General features: G+C 41.5%; 1 protein-coding gene and 1 long non-coding RNA gene across 5 annotated transcripts in view; one reads left to right on the top strand and one right to left on the bottom strand.

Moving 5' to 3' along the window:
• Positions 1 to 247: 247 nt before the first annotated feature.
• LOC306896746 lies at positions 248 to 2,002 on the bottom strand. Of its 3 annotated transcripts, none has more exons than XR_013786953.1 (4): positions 1,957 to 2,002; positions 1,815 to 1,874; positions 1,651 to 1,735; positions 248 to 1,024 (listed from the first exon to the last, which is right to left on the bottom strand). It is a non-coding gene; the product is annotated as an uncharacterized lncRNA (long non-coding RNA). The 3 variants fall into 3 exon arrangements; XR_013786954.1 differs by having other exon boundaries at positions 705 to 1,572; positions 1,815 to 1,879; positions 1,957 to 1,996; XR_013786955.1 differs by having other exon boundaries at positions 705 to 1,024; positions 1,815 to 1,879; positions 1,957 to 1,984.
• A 1,275-nt stretch (positions 2,003 to 3,277) lies between these two features.
• Positions 3,278 to 26,357, top strand: part of tbc1d23 (TBC1 domain family, member 23) — a 146,958-nt gene continuing 123,878 nt past the window's right edge. The window contains exons 1-3 of one of the 2 annotated variants that reach the window (XM_079460923.1): positions 3,305 to 3,348; positions 3,466 to 3,498; positions 25,926 to 26,040. In XM_079460923.1, the coding sequence (XP_079317049.1) occupies positions 3,311 to 3,348; positions 3,466 to 3,498; positions 25,926 to 26,040 (186 nt within the window). In that variant the 5' untranslated portion in view covers positions 3,305 to 3,310. Of the gene's footprint in view, positions 3,349 to 3,465; positions 3,499 to 25,925; positions 26,041 to 26,357 lie in introns of both variants that reach the window. The other variant, XM_079460924.1, reaches the window with a different exon arrangement.

Raw genomic sequence — 26,357 nt, 5'->3', positions numbered from 1 at the left:
AGGAATTTTGAAATAATTGGAGAGATGCTGTTGTTTATAAGAACAAAAATGATGATGTCATATTGGGTGACTTTTACAGGGACATATGCCCACCCAGCACCAGAAGTCATTGTGACGTCTTTTTTTGGTCCGTCTAAATTCGGTGCAAGTTTAGCCCAAAAATCTACGTTAAAATGTGGTCTTTTTTGTCCATCTTAATTTGGTGCAAATTTAGATGAAAATGGACTTCAATATTTTTTCTTTTTTTGGTCCGTCTAAATTTGGTCCAAATTTAACGCAGAATTGTTTTTTCTTTTCACATACTGTAACAGATAATGTTAAATAAATAAAAAGATATATTTAAACAAAGCGTACATTAATGATGGCAAGATAATGCGCAGTAGAGACCACCAGCTAACTTTTTTGCGTTCAAGCGTCGAATTGCTTTAATATTTGCTAAGTAACGCAAATGTTATTTATCGTTAAGATGTTCTCTGTATGGAACTTTACATCTAATCTTTGTAAGTCCCGTTGTTATTCTTATTTTGTACTGCTAGCTAGCTAGTGTGACGAGGTGGTGAAATTTGAGACACAGAGTAAGTTCTATTCACGAATAAAGAGTCCGACTACGCCACCCTAGGAATTAATCCCAGGGAAAAATACTCAAACTATGAGCAAAGCACACAGGTTCAGTTCCCTCATGGAAGTAGACAAAAGACGTGAGTAATACAAAAATACAAATGTTTATTAATAGGAAAATCCTTTAAAATGTTAGATGGGACATTGAAACCCCACTTCAAATAAAACAAACAGAAACACATACAAACCAACTTGATATAGAGCAGCTGTAAAACAAATCTAAATACCAGCAGGGCTGAAGCTCCCAACGGCAGGAAGCACTGGGGAGTTCGATTCTACGGGACACACTTCCACACGACACTCACACCCGTGCAGTTTAATCACACTATCACACACTCGAGTGTACACTGCACACGATAAAGGACCACCACCAGAATGGAGCAATCCACCCGTGGGACCTCAGCTCCTGCAAAATAATAAGAAACTATAACAATAAAGATGGCAGTGTTGACATTAATAGAGTCCAAATTAATAAATGTAAATGACAAACATAAAGAAAAAAACCAATCCAGCTTAGGAAGATCAATTGTTGGTCTACTACGAGACTTTAACTCAGTAGATGCTCACACACCAATAGGATTTCACAAACAGATGGTTGATCACAGATATCCCAAGCTAGGAGCAATTTACTGCCCTTACAATAAGGAGCAGAGAGAAAAGCAAATAAATAAAACTAAACAAACCGTAATTCATGGAAATAAAAGTAACAAAACAAAAGAAAAAGGTTAAATAACAGAAACAACAGAAGGGAGCTAGCTCCGCTGCAAGCAGGAGGAGCTTAATAGTCCTTCCACACAAGGCAGAGATGTATGAAGCGGGAAAATATAACGCCCCGATTATAACCCAGCGAGCAGTCCCTTTTGTTTACGATGATGGTCGCGTATACACTGGCCGTATAAACTGCAGCACTTTAATCGCAGCGTAAAATCACGGCATAGAACGAGAGGGAGAATCCTATAATAAACAAACGGAGATGTTACCCATTATAATACTATGCCCACTCTTAGTCATAGTTACGTTTAAAACACTTACCATCAGGTTGTCAAGCGAGATAGCACACTTAACGGACAGGTCAGTCATGCCCACCGCGAACACAATAGGATACAGGGAATCACACCTATTTGATACCCGAAAAGCATGTTAAACCCACGCAACCATTTTCGCACTAGATCACAAGCTTTTAACCATAAATGTACCTGAGAGGTGAACAGTCATCAAACCCACTAAGTAGTACGCCGGGCAACACGGCACCAAAGCTGCACTGATTAATAAAAACAATTTAAAACTACGCACAACAACAATTCCAAGAATTATCACATTAAAACATAGCACGCTTACCTACAATCAGAGTCAACGCGATCAAAACAACGGGGAAATCGGACGTGACGCATACCAGGTAACAGCCAATCAGCCTTTAAATGGAAGGTACTACTCGCTGATAGGCTAACCCTGCTGTCAATCACCTAATCCCATTACACTAGTATGCGTAGAATACATGGCGCAATCTTGACGTAGCAATGATGTAGTTTCCTGAACTCACGCAGCTGCAGCACAGATACATTTTTTTTATGCATTTACTTTTTTGGTCATTTGGTAGTATATCACAATGTATAATTGTATACATTGTGCAATTAAAAATATATAATATTACTTCTGTCAGAAGTTCTTGCTCACATAACCAGCACGCGAAGCAGGGGTCTGTGACCATGGTGACTGACCATTGCGCGCACACAGCCCTGACTGACTTCTCTGTTGACACCACGTACTGCCGTTTTTCTGAGTTAAAAATATTTCTACTAATGCGTTTTATTTAAATTCATTCTAAAACATGAGCCCACAACATATTATGTACAAAAGTAATAATAATAGTAGTAATATAACAATATAATAGCAATAATAGGCCTACTAATAATTAAAAAATGTTGCCTTCACACAATAGTTGATGGACTGTCTTTTCTGGTAAATGTACTGCATTAACTGCTCAGACAAACTGGTGTTCCGTCACTTTTTTTGTGCTTTTTACCCAATCAGCTGAACGTACACTGTTAAAGGCCGTTATTTGCTGGAAATTGTATAGCGTCTTACAGGTTGTGAGTGGGGTCGGGCTCAGAACACAGATTGTCAGATTGCATGTGCCTTACATTTTGTCTATTCCAGTCTGAAACTGGGGGCGAAGTTAGTATAAATTGCCTCTGCTTACAGGGCTATTTGCACTGTAAATAGACACTCCATATTTTTTTATTTCTAATAAAATAAGTGTTGGGAACAAAATTGACTTTGGCAAAAAGTGGTGGGGACATGTCGGTAAATTACGCCTATGAAGGAAACACTAATACAAGTAAAATCGCAATTTACATAAAAAAATATTCTAAGTGGGGTGTCGAAGAAAAAAAACATATACTAAAGAATAAAATACACATATACCTAAAGAAAAAAACATATAATCTCTCCATCAATGCTGATTCTCTTGAAAATTTAAATAATTCAAGAGAATCAGCATTGATGGAGAGATTATGTGTTTTTTTCTTTAGGGGAAGCTATATAAATAGTGTTAAAATAAATGGCCAAATATTGGCACTACACTACAGTTCAGAAGGTGGCGGTAATGCTGCTATGAGCTGGTTTGCCAACTGCCAATAAATCTCAAGAAGAAGAAGACAGTTTGACGTGGATATTCGGCGTCGCCACAACAATGGCGAATGCACTAGGGGATGTACTTCAAGGCAGCTGGTAAGAAACCATAAATTAACAGTTTTAACAGAGAACGTTTCACCGAGTCTGATACTGGAGCTTGGAATATAAAACCCAAAAATTGTTATTTAAAAACCTTTAACTGATATACCACAGCCGTTTGACAGGGAGACAGCGATGTCGATTATGGTAAGCAACACTGTCAGTGTATTGATAGAAGACCACCAGTTTCCTTAGCAGTTTAACAACACCCTTTCATTCTTATGGCGACTTATATGGTCTCATGTATGATGAAGTTGCTGCCTTTGCTTCTGTATAATGAATTTGCCTCGTTTATAGGGCTTGGTTTTGTTCGATTAGCTTTGGGAAGGTGTTAGCGTAGCTTTTCGCGAAATAGAGCTGGAATTAAAGTATCGGAGGTTGTGTTAAACTTTTACAGGCTCATAAAAAATACTTCATAATCTATGCTTTCCTGTCACTACGGTTCAATTTGATGTTATGTTCTTAATATGCTAGTTTGCGGCGTCATCGCGACGAACATGCGTTTACTTTCTGAATTAACTGTATTATACAACTGAATAACGTAACCCAATAAAGCCTTTTACATATGTTTCTGTTGTCAGACATAAAATAATATACAGACAAACCATTATGTTCTTATGTCCAGTCAGTAACAATGAGCTTGTAAATGCTGTTTTGTAATCATTCATTCATTCACTTACTTTAAATGAACTGTAAATGCGCCATTCCCTGTGATGCCAATTTTCAAACTTTAGTTTAGTGGCTGTATGTATAATATATGCAAAATGATAAAGCTCAAGTTCAATGCCAAGCGAGATATTGTATTTAAAGGAGTGGTGCAACGGTGTTTCATGCATTCTGTCGTCTTTACAATGTTAAATGTGCTTAATGCTTGCGGCGAGAGAGCGAGAGAGCGGTTAAGCTGTATTGTTTGTTCGTTGCATTTGGGTGATGAATGTTATATAAACGGTGGCTATAACGCTGGATTTGGACATATCAGCATCTTTATTTTTAACAACTTCAACTCATTATGAAAAAATAAATCAATTTTATGTGCTTATCAAAAATTCCACAGTGTCCAATAACCTCCAAAGGGCAAAGCCGAGGACATAAGCATGCAGATTGCCATGCGTGGATCAACATTGATTTTTAAATATTTCCACACTGCTAAGTGCGAATGAAGCATTAATAGAGAGTGATTTACATGTTAAGACAATGCAAAGTTGAAAAAATCTGAACTTTGCCGAAAATGTGCGCCGCGTTAACTAATCAGCGAATTGAGCGTGAAAAATCCGTGTTAAATAATCAACAGCTTGCTCGAGTAGTGATGTGATTATGACATAGCGAGCGGAAGCAGAAATCTGAAACAACAATGAAGGGCTGCGCCTCTGGACCCAGACACGGCGCCGAACGAGTCTACGTCTATCTTCAGCCTTCTGTAGCACATTATGCGCAGCTACCTGCTCAACAAAATCCATGTCCGCCATTTCGCAACAAGAATGGAGCCGCCTGCCAGAAGCCCCTCCCATGACGCAAATTTCACTCGCGATTGAAGTGAATTCAACGTGCGAATGAAGCGAGTAAACTCTAAATGTTCAAGCGTCCAAATACACACGAAGAGCGTAATTTAGGTGTGAACACTCTATGACATTGTGTCTGCTACGGCAGGTTTCTCTGTGTGCACTGAAACGTTCTGTCAATTACGTCACGTGAGGTATCAGGGAATTTTTACGAGTATGAGTACATGAGCTTGGTATCAGGACCGATACCGATGCATCCCTAATTTGGAGGTCTGTTGAAACGGATAGATGGAGCAGCAGTGCCAGAGCTAAACGATGCCAGATATGAACTGCAGGTGGTAAGTGAAATTGATGTCTGTGTTTTCTTGGCAATGAAAGAATGCAATGTGTTTCCCCCCCATTTATGGCTGCTTTAAAAAAGATTGTAAACATTTCAAACAGTTACGCGCTTAATCATCAGCTTTCACTTTCACCACAGTCCTCTGCTCAAACTCAAAACTAATAACACCCTGTAACCCGGATCCTGCAAATAATTTTGGTTAAAAAAAAACAGTAAATTATTATAAATATGTATTTTATTAACATATGACATTATATTTACAAATTATTAAACCAATTTGCCTTTTTGTGACGTTTGAACGTCGTTTCTTACTTTAAAACTGAATCTAAATTTGTTTTCCTCTCGGAAGGTCTGCATTCAGTAAAAATTAGCTCATAAAAATTTTCTAATTCATATTTTATGTCAAATTTTTTGCTCATATGGCAAGAAGCCGTGTAATAAATGGGATAATGTACAAGCAGCCGGCTGTTATCGGGATGTAAGCCCCTTCAGTGTGATACAAGACCCTCCGCTTCACGTTGGGACCTAATAACACTGTCGGGGCTTATTTCTCCGACATCAACCGGCTGCATGTACATTATCCCTTACATAACCAAGGGTCAAATAACAGCTTCCTTGACTTTAACATTGGCTGTGAAAGCCGTTCTGTGTAATACACAATGATATTGTGTGTGTTCTTGCGTGTGTATATGAAACGTCCTTTGAAGCATTAAATGCATTACATCTACATGATGTAGAGAAAGCTATTTTTCTCAAGCAACAAGTTACAAAATATTAGGAATTTCTGGTTAAAGCATTTTCTTCCGCTTATCCGCTGCCGGGTCGCGGGGGCAGCAGTCTAAGCAGAGATGCCCAGACATTCCTCACCCTAGACACTTACTCTAGCTCTTCCGGGGGGACACCGAGCCGTTCCTAGGCCACCCGGGAGACTTAGTCCCTCCAGTGTGTCCTAGGTCCTCCCCGGGGTCTCCCAGTCAGAGAGGCCCAGAACACCTTCCGAGGAAGGTGTCCAGGAGGCATCCGGAACAGATGCCCAAGCCACCTCAGCTGACCCCTCTCGATGTGGAGGAGCAGCGGCTCTACTTTGAGCTCTTCCCGGATGACAGAGCTTCTCACCCTATCTCTAAGGGATCGCCCAGCCACCCTGCGGAGGAAGCTCATTTCGGCCGCCTGTATCCGGTATCTTTTTTCCTTTCGGTCATGACCCAAAGCTCATGATCATAGGTGAGAGTAGGAACATGGATTGACAGGTAAATCGAGCCACGACAGACCAGTACATTGACCGCATTACTGCAGAAGCTGCACCGATCCGTCTGGCAATCTCCTGTTCCATCCTTCCCTCACTCGTGAACAAGACCCCAAGGTACTTAAACTCCTCCACTTGAGACAGGAACTCTCCACCAACGTGAAGTGGGCAAGCCACAAATTTTCCGACCTCTGGACCATGTCCTCGGATTTGGAGGTACTGATTTTCATCCCTCGGCTGCAAACCGTCCCAGTGCATGCTGAAGGTCCTGGTTTGAAGGGGCCAACACGACAATGTCATCTGCAAAGAGCAGAGATGATATCGTGTGTTCCCCAAACCTGACACCCTATGGCCCCTGGCTGCGCCTAGACATTCTGTCCATAACAATAAGTCTGACTTACTGCCGGCAATGCGAACCAAGCTTCAGCTTCGGTCGTACAGGGACCTGACAGCCTTTAGCAAAGGACTCCGGATCCCATAGTCCCAAAGCACCCTCCACAGGATGCCGCGAGGGACACAGTCGAATGCCTTCTCCAAATCCACAAAACATATGTGAATTTGTTAGGAAAACTCCTATGAACCCTCCAGCACCCTGTACAGGGTGTAGAGTTGGTCCAGCATTCAACTCTGTTTCTCCTGGATCTGAGGTTCTACTATCGGCCGTATTCTCCTCTCCAGTACCCTGGCATAGACTTTCCCGGGGAGGCTGAGAAGTGTGATCCCCTGTAGTTGGAGCACAGCCGCCGGTCCCCTTAAAGAGAGGGACCACCACCCCAGTCTGCCATCCCAGAGGCACTGTCCCCGACCACCACACAATGCTGCAGAAGCGTGTCAACCAAGACAGCCCCACAACATCCAGAGACTTGAGGTACTTAGGCCTTGCCACTGAGGAGTTTGTTGACTACCTCAGTGAATTCCACTTGGGTGATGGACGATTCCACCCCTGAGCCCTCAGCCTCTGCTTCATCAATGGAAGATGTGACAGTAGGATTGAGGAGATCCTCGAAGTACTCCTTCCATCGTCCGACGACATCCCCAGTTGAGGTCAACAGCAGCCCGCCTCCACTGTAAACAGCATTGTTAGGGCACGGTTTCCCTCTCCTGAGGTGCCGGACGGTTTGCTAGAACCTCTTCAAGGCCAGTCGATAGTCGTTTTCCATGGCCTCACCAAACTCCTCCCAGGCCTGGGTTTTTTGCTGCCCCAGGAGTCCCACAAGCCAACCAGGCCCAATAGGACTCCTCCTTCAGCTTGACTGCATCCCTTACTTCCGCTGTCCACCACCGGGTTTGGGGATTGCCGCAAAGTCTCTCATTCTATGTAATACAAAATCCTACACTTTTTTTTTTTTATTGAATATTTAAATACGGAAATGAACGGATTATACATTTGAAATCTAACGAGATTGTTTCAGACTGTGTGATGAAACCCTGGTTAAGCATATAAATGTAAACGGTCGGTCATTACTGTAAACAATCATTTTACTAGCATTTAGCTTACTATGCTTTACAATTTATGTTAAATAAAAACATTGCTCTTACCAATTGCCAGATGAAGTCTGTGACCAAAGCACTGCATCCTCTGCCATTTCTTCAGTTCCACTGCTTTGATAATGTTGGCTATTGTCGGTTGTTATGGCAACCATTCCCTTTTCGTCAAGCTTCCAGTTCATAAGTGCATCCTGTAGAGCTTCAGCTATATGCTCCCTGTTATGGTCTTGGGGAAAATAGCTGGTTTGAAGACATGCAGTTTTCATTTCCCAATCTTCAAGTAAATGAACTGTCAAACTCTTATATGGCTTGCATATCCTGGATCGGATATTAGCGCGAAATGAGACACTTTTGCAAGCCGCTCGGAAAGCTTCCGTCTGATATCACTGTGCATTTGCGACTGGGTAACTGGTATCTTGGGTTAATGGTTTTTAGCAGCGTATTAAAACCTTCTTGTTCCACTGTTGCAATAGGAACCATGTCTTTAGCAATGTGATAAGCTTTAGTTATATCGCACCACTTGCGACTTTTCTTTTCGTAAGGCACACTTCGGGTAAAAGAAGCTTCCAGAGAGCTTTGTTTCGGGACAGATGTTTTGAGTTGCGTGGTCTTTGTGGGTGAAGTTGTAGCACAAAGTTGTAAACACTCATTGTACTTTATGGTAATTTTGTAAGTGGTGGAAGAGATTTGATGTGCTTCCACATTGTGATACAACGGATTTATTACATTCCCTACAGATTGGCTGTTTTTGCTTCTCATCGGAACTATTAAATCCAAACCACCTCCAAATGAGTGAACCATTCTTTTACTAACCAGTAAGTTGTCTGTAGTGGTGACCGGCGGAATGTGTTCCTCCATGTCGCAAGCTACCTTGTGTGCTGGAGCAGGCAAGTATGCGCGATCTGGTTCGCGCAGAGCGAGCGCGTGCACTGCATCAAACCATATCGATATGAACGATATAGGCTAATCCCGCATCGCGTTGGGTAAACATATCGATATTCCTCCAACTCGGTATTCCTCCAACTCGGTATACCGCCCAGCCCTAGTTTCACTTTGATTATTTGAATGCTTTATACTTGCCTTTTCATTTATGTTATTTCAACATGTCAGTTTGCAGAACAACTCCTCAAGTGAACTTCATAAACAGATCATGGGGGGTATTCCAAAACGAGGTTCACTCTCTGAGTTTTCACATAATTCAGGGTTAAAATCGTTCGTATTTTGTAATTAAAATTAGTTCACAATTTACAAAACTCTCCTATTGGCACCCGTCTGATGGTGAAACGATGACTCTCTGTAGCACTCTGTAGTCCGATATCTCTATGTCCAATCCCCTGGGGTCAAACCCATGACCTTGGCATTGTTATCGCCACGCTCTTACCACTGAGCGATTTTAAGTTCATGCTTGTTACATTATAATCATTGCGCAACATTATTGCGTCTCCTTAGTCAATACATTTTTGTAATATGGAAAATAAAATCACACGGCTACTGATAAATTACATGCATAGACTAAAAGGCCCTTGTAAGTCGCTTTGGATAAATGTAAAATCTATTACTGTTTGTTCGTCCTTTTTATTGCATGAACGTCTATGTGTGAGTTAAGCTGCAACAGTCAAGTGCAAGTTGTTAACTGAATATTGATACTGTTGATTAAAAAGATCTCTCAATCCAGACTTTCTTTTTTTACTGACCACTAGGCATGGGCCGATAACCGGTTTCACGGTTTACCGCGGGAATATTAAACCCGTGGTTTCAAAACCACTAAAAATGTCCGCTATACAGTCTCTGCAGTATGCTCCTGAAAAGTAAGTTACAGGAATCCCTCAGGTTGTGTGTGAACGTAACGAGTCGCATGACCCCTCCCTCTCAGGTTGGTACACGCAGTCAGAGGGAGTGAGTCACGTGTATGGAGGATAGCCGAAGGAGGTGAATCTTTCGAACTTTTTCCCCCGTCCAAAAAGTCTGCCGTGTGGGAATTTTTTGGGTACCGAAAAAGGTCAGACGGCAGCGGCTAGGAGGAGGAAGGACATCCAACTTGTACATTTCTTTTAATAAGAGTGGCTGCTCGGGGAGGCAATGCGTCAAATATGATATGACTGTGGTCTTTAGCCTCCTCGTTAGAGCGCCCGTCTCCCATTCGGCATTGTAATGCCGTCATAGAGGCCCGGGACCGGTTACACACATAACATGGCTAATGAACTAGTTTCCTCCCTCACGTTACTTCACAGAGCGCGGACGAGTCTAATAAACCAATTTAGCTGATATCACGTTCACGTTTATACTTTTAAGGCTCCCGTAATTTGTGTAACGTTACATCTGTTAACAATAACAAAATTTAAAAACGCAAACTGCTGGTAATGTACAGAAAGAGCCCGTTTATGTGTATGCAAAACACTAGCAATCTCGCACTCTTTCTCTCCTACTGTCTGTTTATAGCTATATGTGTGTGTGCGCATCAACACTGAAATAACAATAATGGATTTCAGAGCATTATTGTGATGACAAATTTAATTTAGAAGAACTCGCATATTCATTTAAATTATTTAACCTGACATGTTTACGGTTCCAAAATGTTGTATAGGTTTCTTCAAAATAAAATGTATTATGTTCAGTGGAAAAGTTGTTTTTATTTAAAAAATAACACATTTAAGAGATGTTATAGTAATACTGTGAAACCGTGCAACCATGATAGGTTTGTGCAAGGTTATCATACCGTCAAAATCTCATACCGGCCCATCCCTACTGACCACACAAAGTACTGCAATATGAATCTATAACTACCCAACGATACAGATAAGCAGAACAAGACTGGCAAAAACTGTCCAGTGGTCCGAGAGGGCCTCGAAATGTCAAATGATTCAGTCAGCAATGACAAATCCTTCACGCTAACATCCAGAGTTCCTGGCTTGGCCACCTAAGAACCTAAATGATCTAGATATAAACGCGTTTAATCTGTAATGTAATTGTGACACCATTGGCTTGACAAACCTACAAACCGCATACGGATATCATGCGTAAACATGAGAAGCGCGTTAGCCAGACAGGATTGAAACTATGCCGGCTAAAGACATAAAAGTTTCGTTTACAGACAAAAAAAAACGTACCTAGCAGAATGGTACAGTATGTAGGCTATACAACCTTTTTAAATCTATTGTATTTGGTTGTTTTTTTAGGACTCTTAAGAGTTCAATTTCATTTTATAAAAGTGTGTCTATTACACTAAAATCATGCAACTTAATATATTTAACAACAATTAATTAAAAGCTCAAAAAAGAAAGTTTCATTATTTGTTTACTTGATTAAACAAAATGTTTTTCATTCAACATCATTTATGTTGTAATTTAAGAACAAGTTTGATTAGGGTAGATCAGATATAGGTCCTACTTTATATCATGTTTTTTTATAAAGCAAAGCAATGTGTGTAAACAAAAAAATTTACACAAAGTACAGAACAAGAAATACATTTGATCTTGCACAGAGCAAATGAACAAGCAGCTAATGAAGCAGATTGCTCATAAGCAAAATTTTAGAACATACGTAGTCTAAACACTGGAGTCCGCATGTGATTTAAGAAAATATAATTTTATGGCCTCTCCAGATTACACAATTTGCGATTTTGACTTTGTTTCTTGTGAACGACATGTCAAGATTTACCAAAGGTTTTCGTCTTTCACAACGTGGGTGACATTGACTGCGTAGGTGATGTCATTGACTGACTTTCCGAAAGAAGCGGCTGCAGTTTAAAAATAAACAGATATTGATATGGGAATTGAAGCAACGTGTTTTCTACTGGCTGTTTTGTCATCAGAAAAGTGCAGAAAAAGATAATAAATCTGACAGGGGACATGTTCCTGGATTGCAATACGGTGACAATATGGGTTGTCCATTCTACAGACAGAACTTGAGGTAAAGTTATGTTTAGTCATGAGAAAATTTATTTACAAATTACAATGATATCCTACGGGCAAATGGGGCCAAAATTGGGCTAAAAACGTGTAATCTGAAGAGCCCATTACATATTATTGTCATGGAAACGAGGGCTCAATGTTTGTGAACAATACCTCAGTCTGAGAAATCTGCGCAAACTCAGCACGATTAAATCTTAGCTTAGTCCTTGCAAAGCGATTACATTTATTCAAGCGCTTTTTTGTGATAAACATTAAAATCAAATACATTTGAAAGTTTTGTAAATCTAGAAGCTGAGACATTCTCATCTCAGTTTCATTCACCGCATTTGCAGCTCATTCTGCCATCAAATAATGTCAATCCGTCTTTCATACATTGCAATTTAAACATTTACCATTTCCCTCCTTCAAAACTCCCCCACAACTCTTCTTTCAAGTGGTCATTTCTGAGCATGCTGCAATTGGCACAAATGAAAAAAAACTTTTAAAAACGATTAATAATGTGTTATTTCAAACATATTGTCTAAGTATGTTATTTCAAACATATTGTCTAAGTATGTCATTTAAAATGTTTTTAAACGAAACGTTAAAATAAGTCATTTTTATTTGAAATGTTTTAATTTTTTTTCGTGTTGTTTTCAGTGTTGACTAGTATAAGCTGTACAGTTTAAACTAGACTACCTTGGAACATTTACTCTGCCAATATGGTTCACCGCTGTTTGTAATATATGCAAAGCTGTTGTAAAATACCTCTAAATTGCAGATGTTGTTCCTTGCTCAATGCTGTTAGCTGCTGTATGCTCAATATGTTAGCCTGTTCACCTTCTTACAGAGCATGCTGATTGCATATAATGTCACGGTGTTATACTTTTACATCGCCTAGCAGAAATTTTAAGTCCGATCGGACTAATTGTCTCAGATACGTGATCTAGCATTTTATTCAGTAGAGACGCAGACACCCAATACAAATATCGGATCGGAGCATCACGGTTAATTAATCCTAAAGGCTTTGTTACAACACATGTTTATTTTGCATGGAACGGAACTGTTGCAACTTAGTTACACCAGCGGTGCACGGGCTTAAAGAGCCCTGATAGGGATCAGACACACGCAGGCTACAACACGTACTAGATTAACTATTGCAGAGATACCAAACAGTGTATATTGCATGTGCATTCACAATCAAGGCCATAGTGGTGACAGTGAGCTTTAAGTGCAATGTAAACAAACAAAGCGGCATGTAAAATTAACAGTCACACACCGGACAAGAAGTGTCATGTTGTTGACAGCTGACAGGAGGATAAGTACATATGCATTTTTCTATGATTATCGACATCAGTCATTTTTAAAGCCGATATATTAATACATTTTTGAAACATGTTATTTGGCTCTAATGCAGCCTCCTCTGTTGTAAGTCACTCTGGCCAAGAGAAATTCCGCCCACCTCCCATCTGATGTACTGAAAGTCACACCTGCCGTAGCAGACACAATGTCATAGTGTTAACACCTAAATCACGCTATTCGTGTGTAGTTGGACGCTTCAACATTTTGAGTTCACTCGCTTCATTCGTGAGTGAATTTTGCGTCATGGGAGGGGCTTCTGGCAGTCTTGTTGCGAAATGGCGGACATGGATTTTGTTGCGCAGGTAGCTGCGCATTATGTGCTATGGAAGGCTGAAGATAGATGTAGACTCGTTCGGCGCCTTGTCTGGGTCCATCAGATCCTTCAGAGGCGCAGTCCTTCATTGTTGTTTCAGATTTCTGCCTCCGCTCGCTATGTCATAATCACTTCCCTACTAGAGCAAGCTCCTGATTGGTTTTCACCAAAGTTCAGATTTTTTTCGATCCAGGGAGAAATACACTTCCCTCTGGGTGTATTTGCAAAGGATCCGTTTCAGTGTAATCATTCTGAAATGCCGTTTCATAAGGGCGCGGTTCAGATGTCTGAGATCGAGGATGAGGCCGGAGGTTCTATGGCTCCTTTGTCCAGTAAGTTCCTCAACTCCTGCAGAACGTGTGAATTTACATTTACATTTAGTCATTTTGCAGACGTTTTTATCCAAAACGACTTATAGATGAGGAAACATTGGAAGCCATTATAACATTGGCAACAAAATACATAAGTGCATCAAAACTAGTCCATTAAAGCCTAGCACAGTATACAAAACTAAGAATAGTGAGGTTAGTAATTTTAATTTCATTTTAAAAAAATTTGAATAAGATGGAAAGGGAAAATAATTAGGATAAATCAATCAGCGACGTGTTGACGGAAGAGATGCGTTTTTTAAAGATGGCAACAAAGTCTGCTGATCTTGTTGCAGCAGGTAGATCATTCCACCAATGTGGAACAGATCCAGAGAAGGTACGGGAGAGTGACTTTTTTCCTTTTTGGGACTGTACCTCTAGTCGTTGCAGGGCTCTAGACTAACTTTTTGCACTGGTTGCACTGGTGCACCCAAATTTTCGACCGGATCACATTTAACACTGCAGTTTTACAAGTTCACTTTTTTATAAATCGCTGTCCATATAAGCGATATTGACTTGTTAATGATTAACTAACAATCTGGTCAAAACAAAGTTTTTTATTTGAAATACAATTCCACAAGAAAGGTAACTTACTGAAAAAGTATGCTTTACTGAACTCAAATATAGATTTACAACATCTTCAGATAAATTAAATAAATCTAAATTAAGTGTTTTAAGGGCTTTAAACTGAACATCTCGTGGCTCAATGTCTTATGGACTATCCTCCATTGCCGTCACATGCCCCTCTGATGGCCAACTCCTGTAGTTTGGCCTTCTTGATCTTTGGCCTTGGCTTAACCAGCTGGCCACACTCTCTCTAGCATCAAAGTCTTCCAGACTTGGCCCCCCTATACTGATTCTTATCAGATCTTCCACTGTGTCTGAAAGAAGGGATGCTCTAGTGTCTGATTTGATCCTCTACTGTGCAGAGAATCCTCTCTCACAAACTGCAGCTGAGACCGGAAGGACCAGCATGATGTGTACAAGGTGCAGGATGTTCTGTGAAAAAATAAATTCAAGAGATGTATTTAAGAAATGTGTGTTTAATAGCAAAACTAATACAATCTTAAGAACAAACTGACCTTGTATTGCAAACAGGAGGGCTCTCTGGTCAACATGAGCTCCCAAAGGCTGAGGTAGGTCTTGTCTTTGAACATCCTGGCAATTAACAGCTTCAAGTCCACAAACTCTTCTTTTGCAAGCTCAGTGTTTACACCATTTCTGAAAATGATGTGGATTACAAAGCTAATCAATGTTCACATAAAAAAAAACAAATATATACCAGCAGCACACATAATAGTGTAGTAATCCACCAGCTACCTTCTCAGGACTGTGGAGAAGTGATTCAAGAGAAATGCAAGGTTGTCAGCCCCATAGTCCACTAAGTCCTCTTGGTTCTCTGGCCAGCTATCATGATTGAAAATGTTAAAACAATTTATAGCCTTTGTTCTTTCAACAGGGGAGGGTTTTTGTGAGTCTGAAACAACCAATACATTTTAGTAAATGAGTAATAATATTTCTCATCAACATGTGTTTTTAAGACGGGTTACACTTGCCTAGAAGGCAACTGAATCTTGCTTTCAGATGTTTCACAGTGGATTTGATTGTTGCATCCAACATCCTTTGAGTGTTATTGTCTGTATGTTGCATAAACCATAAATAGAGATTTTTGTTAGATATTAGAAATATTTGTAAAAATAGACTGTTCTCACTTTAAATGGGAGATAGAACCATACATATACCTGGAATTTGTAGACTGCCATTTCACCCTCTTCCTGCTGCTGCCTTCTCTGCAGCATCATGTCAGCCAGGAACTCTGACAGTCTTCCACTAGGCTTGTGTCTCGCAATCATTGCCTCTGTGGTCACCAGCAGTTTTTCTAAGCCGCAAACTGCCTGTTTAGATATAACAGCAGTGGCGGCCGGCCAATAGAGGGCGCTAGGGCGCCGCCCCCCTTAAGCCACAAAAAAAAAAATTAAAACAATTAAAACAAAAATAGTAATAATAATGAGAAAAACATCAGTATGTCAATATTTGTGTGTTTTAAATATGGAATGCACCCAGTAATACATGTAAAATATGATACAAAATCATATTTGCAACCTTTCCTCTGCCTGTCTGACCGCTTCATCAGCTCTGGGGCGATAGAGAAAGCGCCCCAAGGAGGCGGGTCTATGTAGCAGTTAAGCCAATTGCTAATTTAAGATATGAATGTATGACATAAAATTTAGCCAATCAGCGTTCTTAAATAGAATCCAAGAAGGGCGATCATTTTATCGCCCCAAGCCCTGATAAAATAAGGACTGGGCTCTAGGGGCGCCATTTTTACTAAACGACAATGGCGAGCGCGGACGTTACTCCTCCAAGACCCAACCCTAACTCGGTGAAATCTCTCCTCCAAGATCCGTTTGAGAGGAGAACTTTGTCGGAGAAAGTTCGGGTGAAAGAGCTGGGCCCAGATCAACCTGACCTCTCAATCAAACAGCAGGCTAGCGAAAAAGGGAAGCAGTATATGCGCGGCTTCTCCCGTAGCTGGTACACCAGGAAGGCTTGGCTAGCTGGGTGCACCCATGCTAATGCTTTATTTTGCTTTCCGTGCAATATATGTTTATATGTTTTGTATCAATTAATTGTTGCAGTTCTGGAGCACATTAACAATTAGTTACATTTAGTTTGATCATAAAATACTTTATGCAATTCTTCCAGTCAAAGGTTTGAGTTCAGCCACTTGATATCCATTTCTATATTATACATCCTTTATACAGTGTAAGAATTCCTATAAACTTTATAATAATTTAATGTTATTGTCCACTTTCCACTCTGTTCTGACAGCATGCATATTGTGTTGCCTATTTACTACCAATGGCACCAACAGCCTTTCCAAAAGATGTTACTTATATGTAGAAATAGTCAATTGTTTACAAGTTCAGTTTAAATGCAAATAAAAGGCTTGTGTTTGTGCATCATGATGTTTATGTTTTTGTGTACGAATGCCTCAACTTTTTAATATTGGCATTAAATAATTACTGACTATTTCACTGAGCACTGCTGTCCTGCAGTTTGTGTTAAATATTATTGCGATGGTTACGGAAACAAAAAAAGTATGGCACAGCCCCACCGAGAATATTTTTCACCAGCCGCCACTGTATAACAGTGCACTATTATGAACACCGCTGATAATGACCCAAAACACAATTCAAATTTACACATCTCACTTCATCTCAGTTACCTGTGTTAGGATGATCTCATTCCTCTGAAGTAGGAGGCTAAACTTAGTAATGCCACTGAACACGTCTGCAATAAAATGGCAAAAGGCCACAAAAGTGGCATCTTCCATTGATCTCTTAACCTGTATCATACAAAAGTAGAAATGAGTCACATAGAACCCTGATTAACTAAATTCCAATAAAAAGTGTCTTTAATGAAAGTAATATTCTTAAAAGAATGAACTGACCTTTGTAGCACGGCCTGCAATGTCTGCATTGGCAGAGGAGCCTGCCAAATGGTCCATATGGTAGTATACAGCAGTGAACTGTCCTGGTTTAAGAAAGGTCTCCAGGGCCCTTGAAACATGTGGGAGCCACCTTGTCCCCTTCACCCCAGATGGCATCAGCACATTTACCCCCAAGTCAGCCCCAATGACCCTGAGCTCTCTCATTGATTTTGGGCTGAAATGGTATGTCTTCCAAATTAAATGTAGAAGATCATACAATTGCCCCATCATTGGATTGTCCCTCTGCACTGACAACATTGCCAATTCCAATCTGAAAAGATTGATTTTAAAATGAATTATTAATTCTAAATGTAGATACATCTGCTTTTTAAAAGAAAATAACCCATGGTGACTTAAGGTGTCAGTTATACCTTAAGTATCAGTTCTAGTCTTACCTGTGAGGCATACAGTGGAAAGGCACAATGTGGTCACCTGCCTCTTTTTGCACAAGGGCTATGACACCCCCTTTGCTGCCCAAATTAACAGCAGCACCATCAGCTCCCAGAGCAATAATTTTCTCCAGCCAGTTACTGCACTGGCCCCCGAGAGCAGCATATGCTTTCTTTGAGGCAACATAGATTCCTAATTAAACAAATAGAAATTATAAAACCATTTACTTCCCAGATCAAGAGTTTATAATGCAATGTTTTTTTTTATTTCAATAATAAGAATATCACATATGGTTAATGTAGTAACCAGACGGTAGGCATATTATTTACATAGGCTACATGACATGATATGGCTTACCTTGGGCATGGGCATGCGCAACATCGACGTGTCCAATCAGTATGTTCACCGGTCTTCCTCGACGTAAGATACGACAGTACACAATGACGCATTCCTTTGTGGCGATATCTGTGTCTCCGTCGATTAGGAATGCCATGTACGGACTAGTCGCAACATGCACAGACGTATTCTTTTTCAACGTATCTGCGATGACTCTTATAAATTGGATAAATCATTATAAATCATTGCTGTACGTCGTGTTTACGTTCAAGCCGTTTTTCTTCATAAGAATTATTTCGGACTTGAACTTAGGGAAGTTCTTCCTTTGCAATATTGTAGGCAACGTTAAACTTGATTATCATCTCAGCCTCGTCTGATGATCTGTTTGCTGCTGCTTGCCGCTGAAAGGCAGCGGGGAGAGGGCACACTTGTGCATGTAATGCGTTTTATAGATGCATTGTGCTTTTTCAGCGTTTCAATTTTAAATGTATTAGAACCAGTCACAAATGCACTTTTGCCGGCCATGGTCTTCCCACACTCTTTACAGTAAATGCAGTGCATTATTTCATCAGCTTTACTGTATCCTAGCCAGGGAAACTTGTCAAGCCACTCCCTTCGAAACCTATACACTTTCCCCCTTTTAATTTCAGTCGGCTCGGACTCGATCGTAGAATGCCGTCATTATAGAATGCCGTCTCCGGATCAATGCTTGACATAACCTGGGAGGTTGATGGCTCCGTGTCAGAACATTGTTTACGTTTATTGCACGGATTCTTATCGAAAAAGTTTTCAATTGTTCTTTTCATCTTTTCTACTTACCTCTATATCTGTTTGATTGCACCTCACGCGATTTCAAATGTAAACGCACGTACAGGAATATCTGGACCAGGGCCAATTAGACCACGTAATGGGACTTATGTGTGACAGGGAGACTTGAGTCGCGGAGACTTTTTTTTCTCCGTTGAACGGCTGGTCGCACCGGTGCGACCTTAGATTTTTTTTAAGTCACACCATTGAGAATTTAGGTTGCATGTGCGACCAAATTAGTCGCACTCTAGAGCCCTGCGTTGTTCCTTTGCAGACTGCAGTGATCTGGCAAGAACATAGGTCTGCATTAGCGAGTGGAGATACGATGGTGCGGACCCGGTGGTGGTCTTGTAGGCCAGGAGCCTTTTAACTTTATGCGGGCGGCAACAGGGAGCCAGTGTAACCTGATGAAGAGCGGAGTTACATGCGCTCTCTTCGGTTCATTGAAGACCACTCTTGACGCCGCATTCTGGATTATCTGGAGAGGTTTGATTGTGCAAGCAGGAAGTCCAGCCAGAAGCGCATTGCAAGTCTAGCGCATTGCAAGTTTGGACAAGACAAGAACCTGGACTAGGACTTACGTAGAGTGCTCTGATAGGAAAGGTCTAATTTTCCTAGTTTAGTAGAGGATGAATCTACAGGACCGTGTGGTGCTGGCAACATGACTTGAGGCTAAGCCGATCATCGATTACCACCCCCAGGTTTCTGGCTGTGCTGGACGGTGTAATAGTTGATGAGCCTAGTTGAATGGCAAAGTTGTGGTGAATCTTTGGGTTGGCTGGGATCACAAGCGGTTCCGTTTTTGCAAGGTTCAGCTGCAGGTGATGATCCTTCATCCAAAGCGAGATGTCACTCAGGCATGCCGCGATACGAGCAGAGTCCGTCGGATCGTCCGGTTGAAATTACAAGTAGAGTTGTGTGTCGTCGCATAGCAGTGATAGGAGAAGCCATGCTTCTGAATGACCGAGCCGAGGCATGTCATGTAAATGGAGAAGAGTAGCAGTCCAAGCACTGAGCCCTGTGGCAACCCTGTGTTGAGCTGTTGGGACACGGTAACCTCATTTCTCTAGGATACTCTGAATGACCTACCAGAGAGGTAGGACTCGAACCATTGCAACACCATTCCAGAGACACCCATAGCACTGAGAGAAGCCAGGAGGATGTGATGATTCACAGTATCAAAAGCAGCAGACGGATCCAGTAGGATGAGCACAGATGACATAGATGATGCTTTTGCCAGTCTCAGGGCTTCGATGACTGAGAGCAGTGCAGTCTCTGTGGGTTGACCGGTCTTGAAACCAGACTGATTGCTTTCCAGGAGTTTGTTTCGCATGAGAAAGGGGGAGAGCTGGTTGAACACAACTCGATCCAGGGCTTTGGCAATGAAGGGAAGAAGGGAAACAGGCCTGTAGTTTTCTAGCAGTGTAGGGTCGAGGGTGGGTTTTTTCAGTAGCGGTGTGATGCCGGCCTCTTTGAAGGCTGTGGGATATAGAAAACTGGCTGCTGAAGTCGGTAGTTTTCTTTACAAAGAACAATGCAAAATCAGCAGATGTTAACTCGGATGAAGGTGCTGGAGCATGCGGACAGAGGAGAGCAGAGAAGGTTTTGAAGAGCGTGCAAGAGTCCTGAGAGTTGCAGATCTTCGAGTGGTAGTAATCCGTTTTTTTAGAGGTGACGTCAACAGAGAAAGTAGAGAGAAGAGATTGGCGGAGAGAGAGGTCAGCAGGGTCTTTTAACTTGCGCCATTTTCTCTCAGTTGACCGGAGGCTGGCACGATGCTCACGCAGTACATCCGGTAACCAGGGAGCCGACGGGGATGCACGGGCTGGTCCAGATGCAAGAGGGCATAGGTTGTCCAAGCAGGATGTAAGCGTGGAACAAAGAGTGTCTGTGGTATTGTCCGTATTCAAAAAGAGAGAGCTCCTCAGAGGGGGGAGTGCAGAGAAGACAGCAGAGGAAAAACAAGAGGGAGGGAGGGACCGCAGGTTGTACCGGAAAGTGACCATCGTTAAGACATCTGCGATGTCCGGAGCAGTGAGTTCGAGGGTGACGAATATGTGATCAGACGTGTGCAGCAGGGTGACCTGAGAGTGATGAGTGGAGCAGTACCTTGTGAAGATCAGATCTAGATGGTTTCCAGACTTGTGGGTTGCTGATGTGGAAACCTGTTTGAGGAGAAACGATGCGGGCAGGTTGATGAAGTCAGCAGCCTGTGGCTTTCCAATGTGGATGTTGAAGTCTCCTAGTACCACCAGAGGAGTAACATCCTCAGGGAAGGATGAAAGAAGCACATCCAGCTCCTCCAAGAAATGTCCAAGCTGACCTGGGGGACGATATATAACTACAAAAGGACTTTTAACAGGGTGGGTGATAGTAACAGCATGAAACTCGAAGGAGCTGTTGTCACACACGGGTGTTAGCTGTTTGAATGTCCAGTCTTTGGGGATAAGTAGACCGGTGCCTTCACCCCTTCCTATGATGCGAGCGAGGGCTGTGGGAGAGAGTATGGTTATGGGAGAGGGCAGCGGGAGTGGCAGAGTCCACTGGTTTGATCCATGTTTCTGTAAGTGCTACAATGGAAAGACCAGAATGTTTAACAAAAGCTGTATGAAATCAGCTTTGTTCACAGCAGATTGGCAGTTCCATAATCCTATTGGGAAAGTAGAAGGGGCAGTTGGTAGCAGTGATACATTGTGCAGATTATTAGCATTGCGTCGCCTTCGGCCCGCCCTCAGATGATACACGCACACAAAGCAAACCATTTAAACTAGCCCGAGAACGAACAATACTACACACGGTTTCGCTACGTGACAGAGCGGAAGTAAATAAAAAGCGATTTCTCAGTTTAACACTGTACTAAAACTCAACATGACACGATTTACACAATTCTGTATGCTTCTGCTGCTAAATTGCTTTTCGTGCTCTGCACTCAGGTGGGGATCACTGCGGAGGTCTGCGAGCGAATATCATCTAGATATTATTTCCAGGACCCAATCCGAAACCCTGGGGATGGCCCGCCAGGCCTCTGTCCGTGTGGCAAGGGGTTGGGTGCAATGAGGATGTACGTCACCTTTCGGGGGCTTGACTCCAGAGGAGAGTGGAAGAGAAAGGTTGCTTTTTTCTGACAAAGTTTTTTTTATTGAATTTTTTGCTATAACAGTTAGAACAGACCCTGTTCTTACAACATGGTACCAAAGCACCGGAACTGACGGTGCACACAAGAACCTTCTTTGAAGGAGGTCCAGCCGTAGTGGGACCTGTTCCCTTTCTCTTCCTCACCTTGGTCTTAGGAAGTAGCCTGAGGTGCAGGGTCCAGCGTGATCTTAGGCCTGCATTCCTGTCGTTGCGGGTGGGGGAAGCGTCTCCCCTGAGCAGGAGCTCTGGCGTGTCTCCGCTCCTGTAGCCTTCTGAGCAGCAGTGGCTTTTATTAGCTGCTGATTCACAGCTGGCTTGGATATCTGCGCTGCCATGAAGTGTTCTGCGAAACCCTCCACTGCCATTCCAAAGAGGCCGGTAGTAGAAATCGGAGCGTTGAGGAAGGGGACTTTGTCAGCCGCTTTGATCTCCGCAAGCATCAGCCACAGATGGTGCTCGAGCATCACGAGACTTGCCATTGATCTGTGTTATGTTTGTTGGAAAGGACTGTATAATTTGACTGGTCTTTAAAGGTTTATGGCCGCCAGGGAGCATCGATTAGAATGCAGACAAGATGTTCGTTGAGGTGTTTATTGGAATAAAGATTTGAGTATGAAGGTGTGTGTGGTTCTGAAACAAAGGTACAGGCATAAATCAGTAAATGTTAAATAGTTATAACATGCCTAACAGGTATATAATTAAACCAAAACAATTAAAGATTAAATCCTCATTTTGTTATGTATGACTATAGTAATAAGCATTTATTATAACACTGCATCTAAGCGAATACAACCTTAGAAAATACAGTTATAATATATACCTGTTCAAAGATTAATTAGCTGCGCAATAACTGTAACAATATAACATACTACATTTGGCTGAACATGAAATAGGTATTAACTGCAAAGTTACTCCTTAAATCAAACAATGTTACACATTGTGCATGAACAACGGAGAAAATACTTTATTTTAACTAAGACATGTTAAGCTTGCAGATTAAAGCTTCATTAGTTATCAGCATTCATAAGAATCAAACCCGCTAGCAGTGCTAAATGAGCTCCGCTATTATACGATAATAATCAACATGCCACGACACCAATCTGAGGTGAAAATAACAACAAACTTCAGTATACTCACTGGTAGTTGCACGCACACAGTTCTAGAAACTCGCAAATGAGTACGATCAGTATTAGAACAAATATAAATATAAAACTTCACAGTCTCTCAACACCAACGCTCTCTTCCAAACTTTTCCCGAAAACCGAAACTTAACTGTCTCCTTCCGCACGCTGGTGCTGGGCACATTGACGCTCCTGATTGGCTGATTCTCGAGCAGCCAGTTTTATCCTTCTGAAAAGGGTCGTCCTTTTTCACAATCTGCCTATTGCCTGGGCCATGGCCTTGGTGGTCTGTAGAGCAAGATCTGTTGTGCTCCTTAGCTCTCTGAAGAGTGCAAGGTCAGTACCGGACTCGTCCATTCCTTGGAGGAGTTTAGCCTGGTACACCTGGAGCACTGTGATGGAGTGTAGTGGTGAAGCCGCTTGGCCGGCGGATGAGAGTGCGCATCCAGCGAGGGCCGAGGTGGTTCTGCATGGCTTAAAGAAATGAGTTGCCTTTGCCGTCCATCCATGGCCGTGGGCGGACACATGTGCGGCCATCGACTCATCTGGGGGGGCAGCTTCTCGTAGCCTTTCTCAGTGCAGTCAATCGAGGTGAGAGCGGAGGAAGAAGAGGGTGGTAGACGGGCCGCATAGGGGCACGCCATGACTTGGTGAGTTCGTTGTGAGCATCCGGGAAGAACGGTGAAGTCTGTTGACGAGGGGTCTGACGGTGCCCCGGCAAGAACCATTTGTCCAGGCGGCTGCAAGCGGGTTCCTCTGAGGGAGACCAGTCCACACCCTGCTTGTAAATTTACTTAAATTTCTCTTTTAGTGTCGCTGGATGGCAGGAGGGAGAAGACCGGCGCTGCTGACTAGCGAAGTCGCTGACTAGCAAAGCCACTGACTAGCGAAGCCGCTGATATAATTGTGTAAATGTGTTCAAACAGTCTTAAAATGTCTGTACTGTATATTTTTTAATGCAGTTGACAGCAGATTTGGCTCTGCTTATTTAAAAGAGGCAGATACGTTTTGTTCTTGATTGATGCTAAAACAACGGTTTAAACACAGACCAAATTTGTACTCTGAATTCATTTGAACCAACAGAAAAGGTGCAAAAATACTCTTATGAAAGAGTAAACATTAAATTGCTTATAGAGTTTAAAGCAAAATAAGGGGGTTGTGTTAATGTTATTATATTGATTTTAGTTTGTAATATTAAAATATTTTGATGTGAAGATTACTTCACATAAAACTTAACAAGAGAATTAGCATATCATTTGTTCTCACTTTGAAAGGATTTGAAATGATCTAGTTGTCATATTGTTCGTCCTCAGGCTCACATAAATATGTCACAGCAAACAGCGCATCATAGCAATGCGCTCATATTTTGCTTGTATATTAGTCAATAACAAGTTCTGAAATCCATGGAATTACATGGAGTTTTCTGCTGAGATCTTCAGGCACTACAAGACATGAGAGTCGGTCTCTCTTACGAGGAAAGAGTCTAGTCTGTGGCTAGAGAACCTCTTGGAGTCGGGAAGTGAGATTTCCCTTCAGCCTCGTCTCTCTCTCCCCGTTGGCATGTGGTACACTTGTACTGCGTTTTCGTTGGAAACAATGTATAAACGAGTACATTTGCATGGTCGCCAGTGGCGATCTCTGCATAAATATCACTCACAAATTAATATTTTTAGGCGCAAATGCGACAGTTTTAGTGGCAGTCTGGAGCCCTGGGTTGAGTGCATTACTAATTATTTTCTTTGAAACAATTGTACCGGTTAATTCCGGATCTTTCTGACGTTCTCCACGAGTGGTCCTTGGCTCTTGGACCACTCATCTGATTATTATTTTTACTCCTCTGTCAGATATCTTGCGAGGATCACCTGGTCGTGGTTGGTTTATGTTGAAATTGTTCTTTCCACTTCCGGATTATGGCCCCAACATCAGTGCTCCATCAGTTTATTTCGCAACAATAAGGTCTTGAGAGAGCTTTGCTTTTACCCATTATGAGATGACACCTTGGTAATGAGACAGCCTTTTATATGCCATCAGTTGGGGCTGAACCATCTGGTCTTAATTTCCACTGACAAGGGGCAGAATTGCTTTCTAATTACTGATAGATTTCAGCTAGTGTCTTAGCTTACCATCTCTTTTTGCACCTCCCGTTCTTCATGTGTTCAATACTATTTTCCTGTAACATTCCATTTTATAGTACATTACTTAATTTGGGAAGTTACTTGTTTTGTTTTCTTTGTATGTATTGATTATTTTAACTGTTACTGAAATCTGTTGAAAATTTCAACAGCACCTTGAGAAATGTATGTACTGTGAAAAATGGTGACATGTTCAAAACTTATGTTACCGACTGTATGCTCAATGTGATTGGCTGTACAGACCATCCTTAAAGAAAGTTACATGTAAATCTCACTGTGGCAGGAAAGTCTAAAAAACACACAAAAATTTTAAACAATCCACACACGTGTGACGATTTGCAAATCTAGATTTAATCCGTAAATGCATGTAACAAAATTCACAGAACCTGATAATATAATTTTTTTTATTTTTTTTTTATTTTAAGATATATTTGTGTGAGCATTTGGGGAAAATATTTGTGTGTTCTTGAATTGTGTTTTGAATTAATGAATCTGATTTTGTACATATAAATTGTGCTGCACATTCATGAATTACTTTAATCTTTGTAAATGTATACTCATAAAACACATACGGCATATCTGCTTAATATTTTTTTATCTTCAATCTGTATAAATACATCTGTTTCATGGATTAACTTATTGTGTGTTCTCAAGGGATCAGGATATGTCTGATGCTGTTGCTTTGGCAAGATGTGATCTGGACGCTGATCAAGATTGTGTTATCCAGGTCCAAAACCTACCGCCAATACTGCGGGCAAGATTATGGATGGTAAGTGTTAAAATGCTTCGGGCGGACGGAGGCCACAGGTGACAAGGGAAACTGCTTGTTTTTAGGGTGAATTTTATTGGTGCCATTCAATGCGAGTCCCCACAGTGATGTGAGCCATAGATAAAAAAAGACCGAACAAAAAAATACAAAATAAACTGTGGCACAATCAACTTATTCCAAGAGATCTGACCATCTCTCCACAAGCAGCACATCAGCCTATATTATACTGCACTCTGGGTCCATTAAGAGTTAACTCCGCCCCTGTACTGTACCATTCTACAAGTTAATTTCAATAGTCCACCACTCAAATTTACATA

The sequence above is a fragment of the Barbatula barbatula genome (assembly GCF_947034865.1).
Source record: "Barbatula barbatula genome assembly, chromosome: 7".
NCBI lineage: Eukaryota > Metazoa > Chordata > Actinopteri > Cypriniformes > Nemacheilidae > Barbatula > Barbatula barbatula.
The sequence above is the reverse complement of the archived record's forward strand: the minus strand, read 5'-3'. Positions and strand labels throughout refer to the sequence as shown.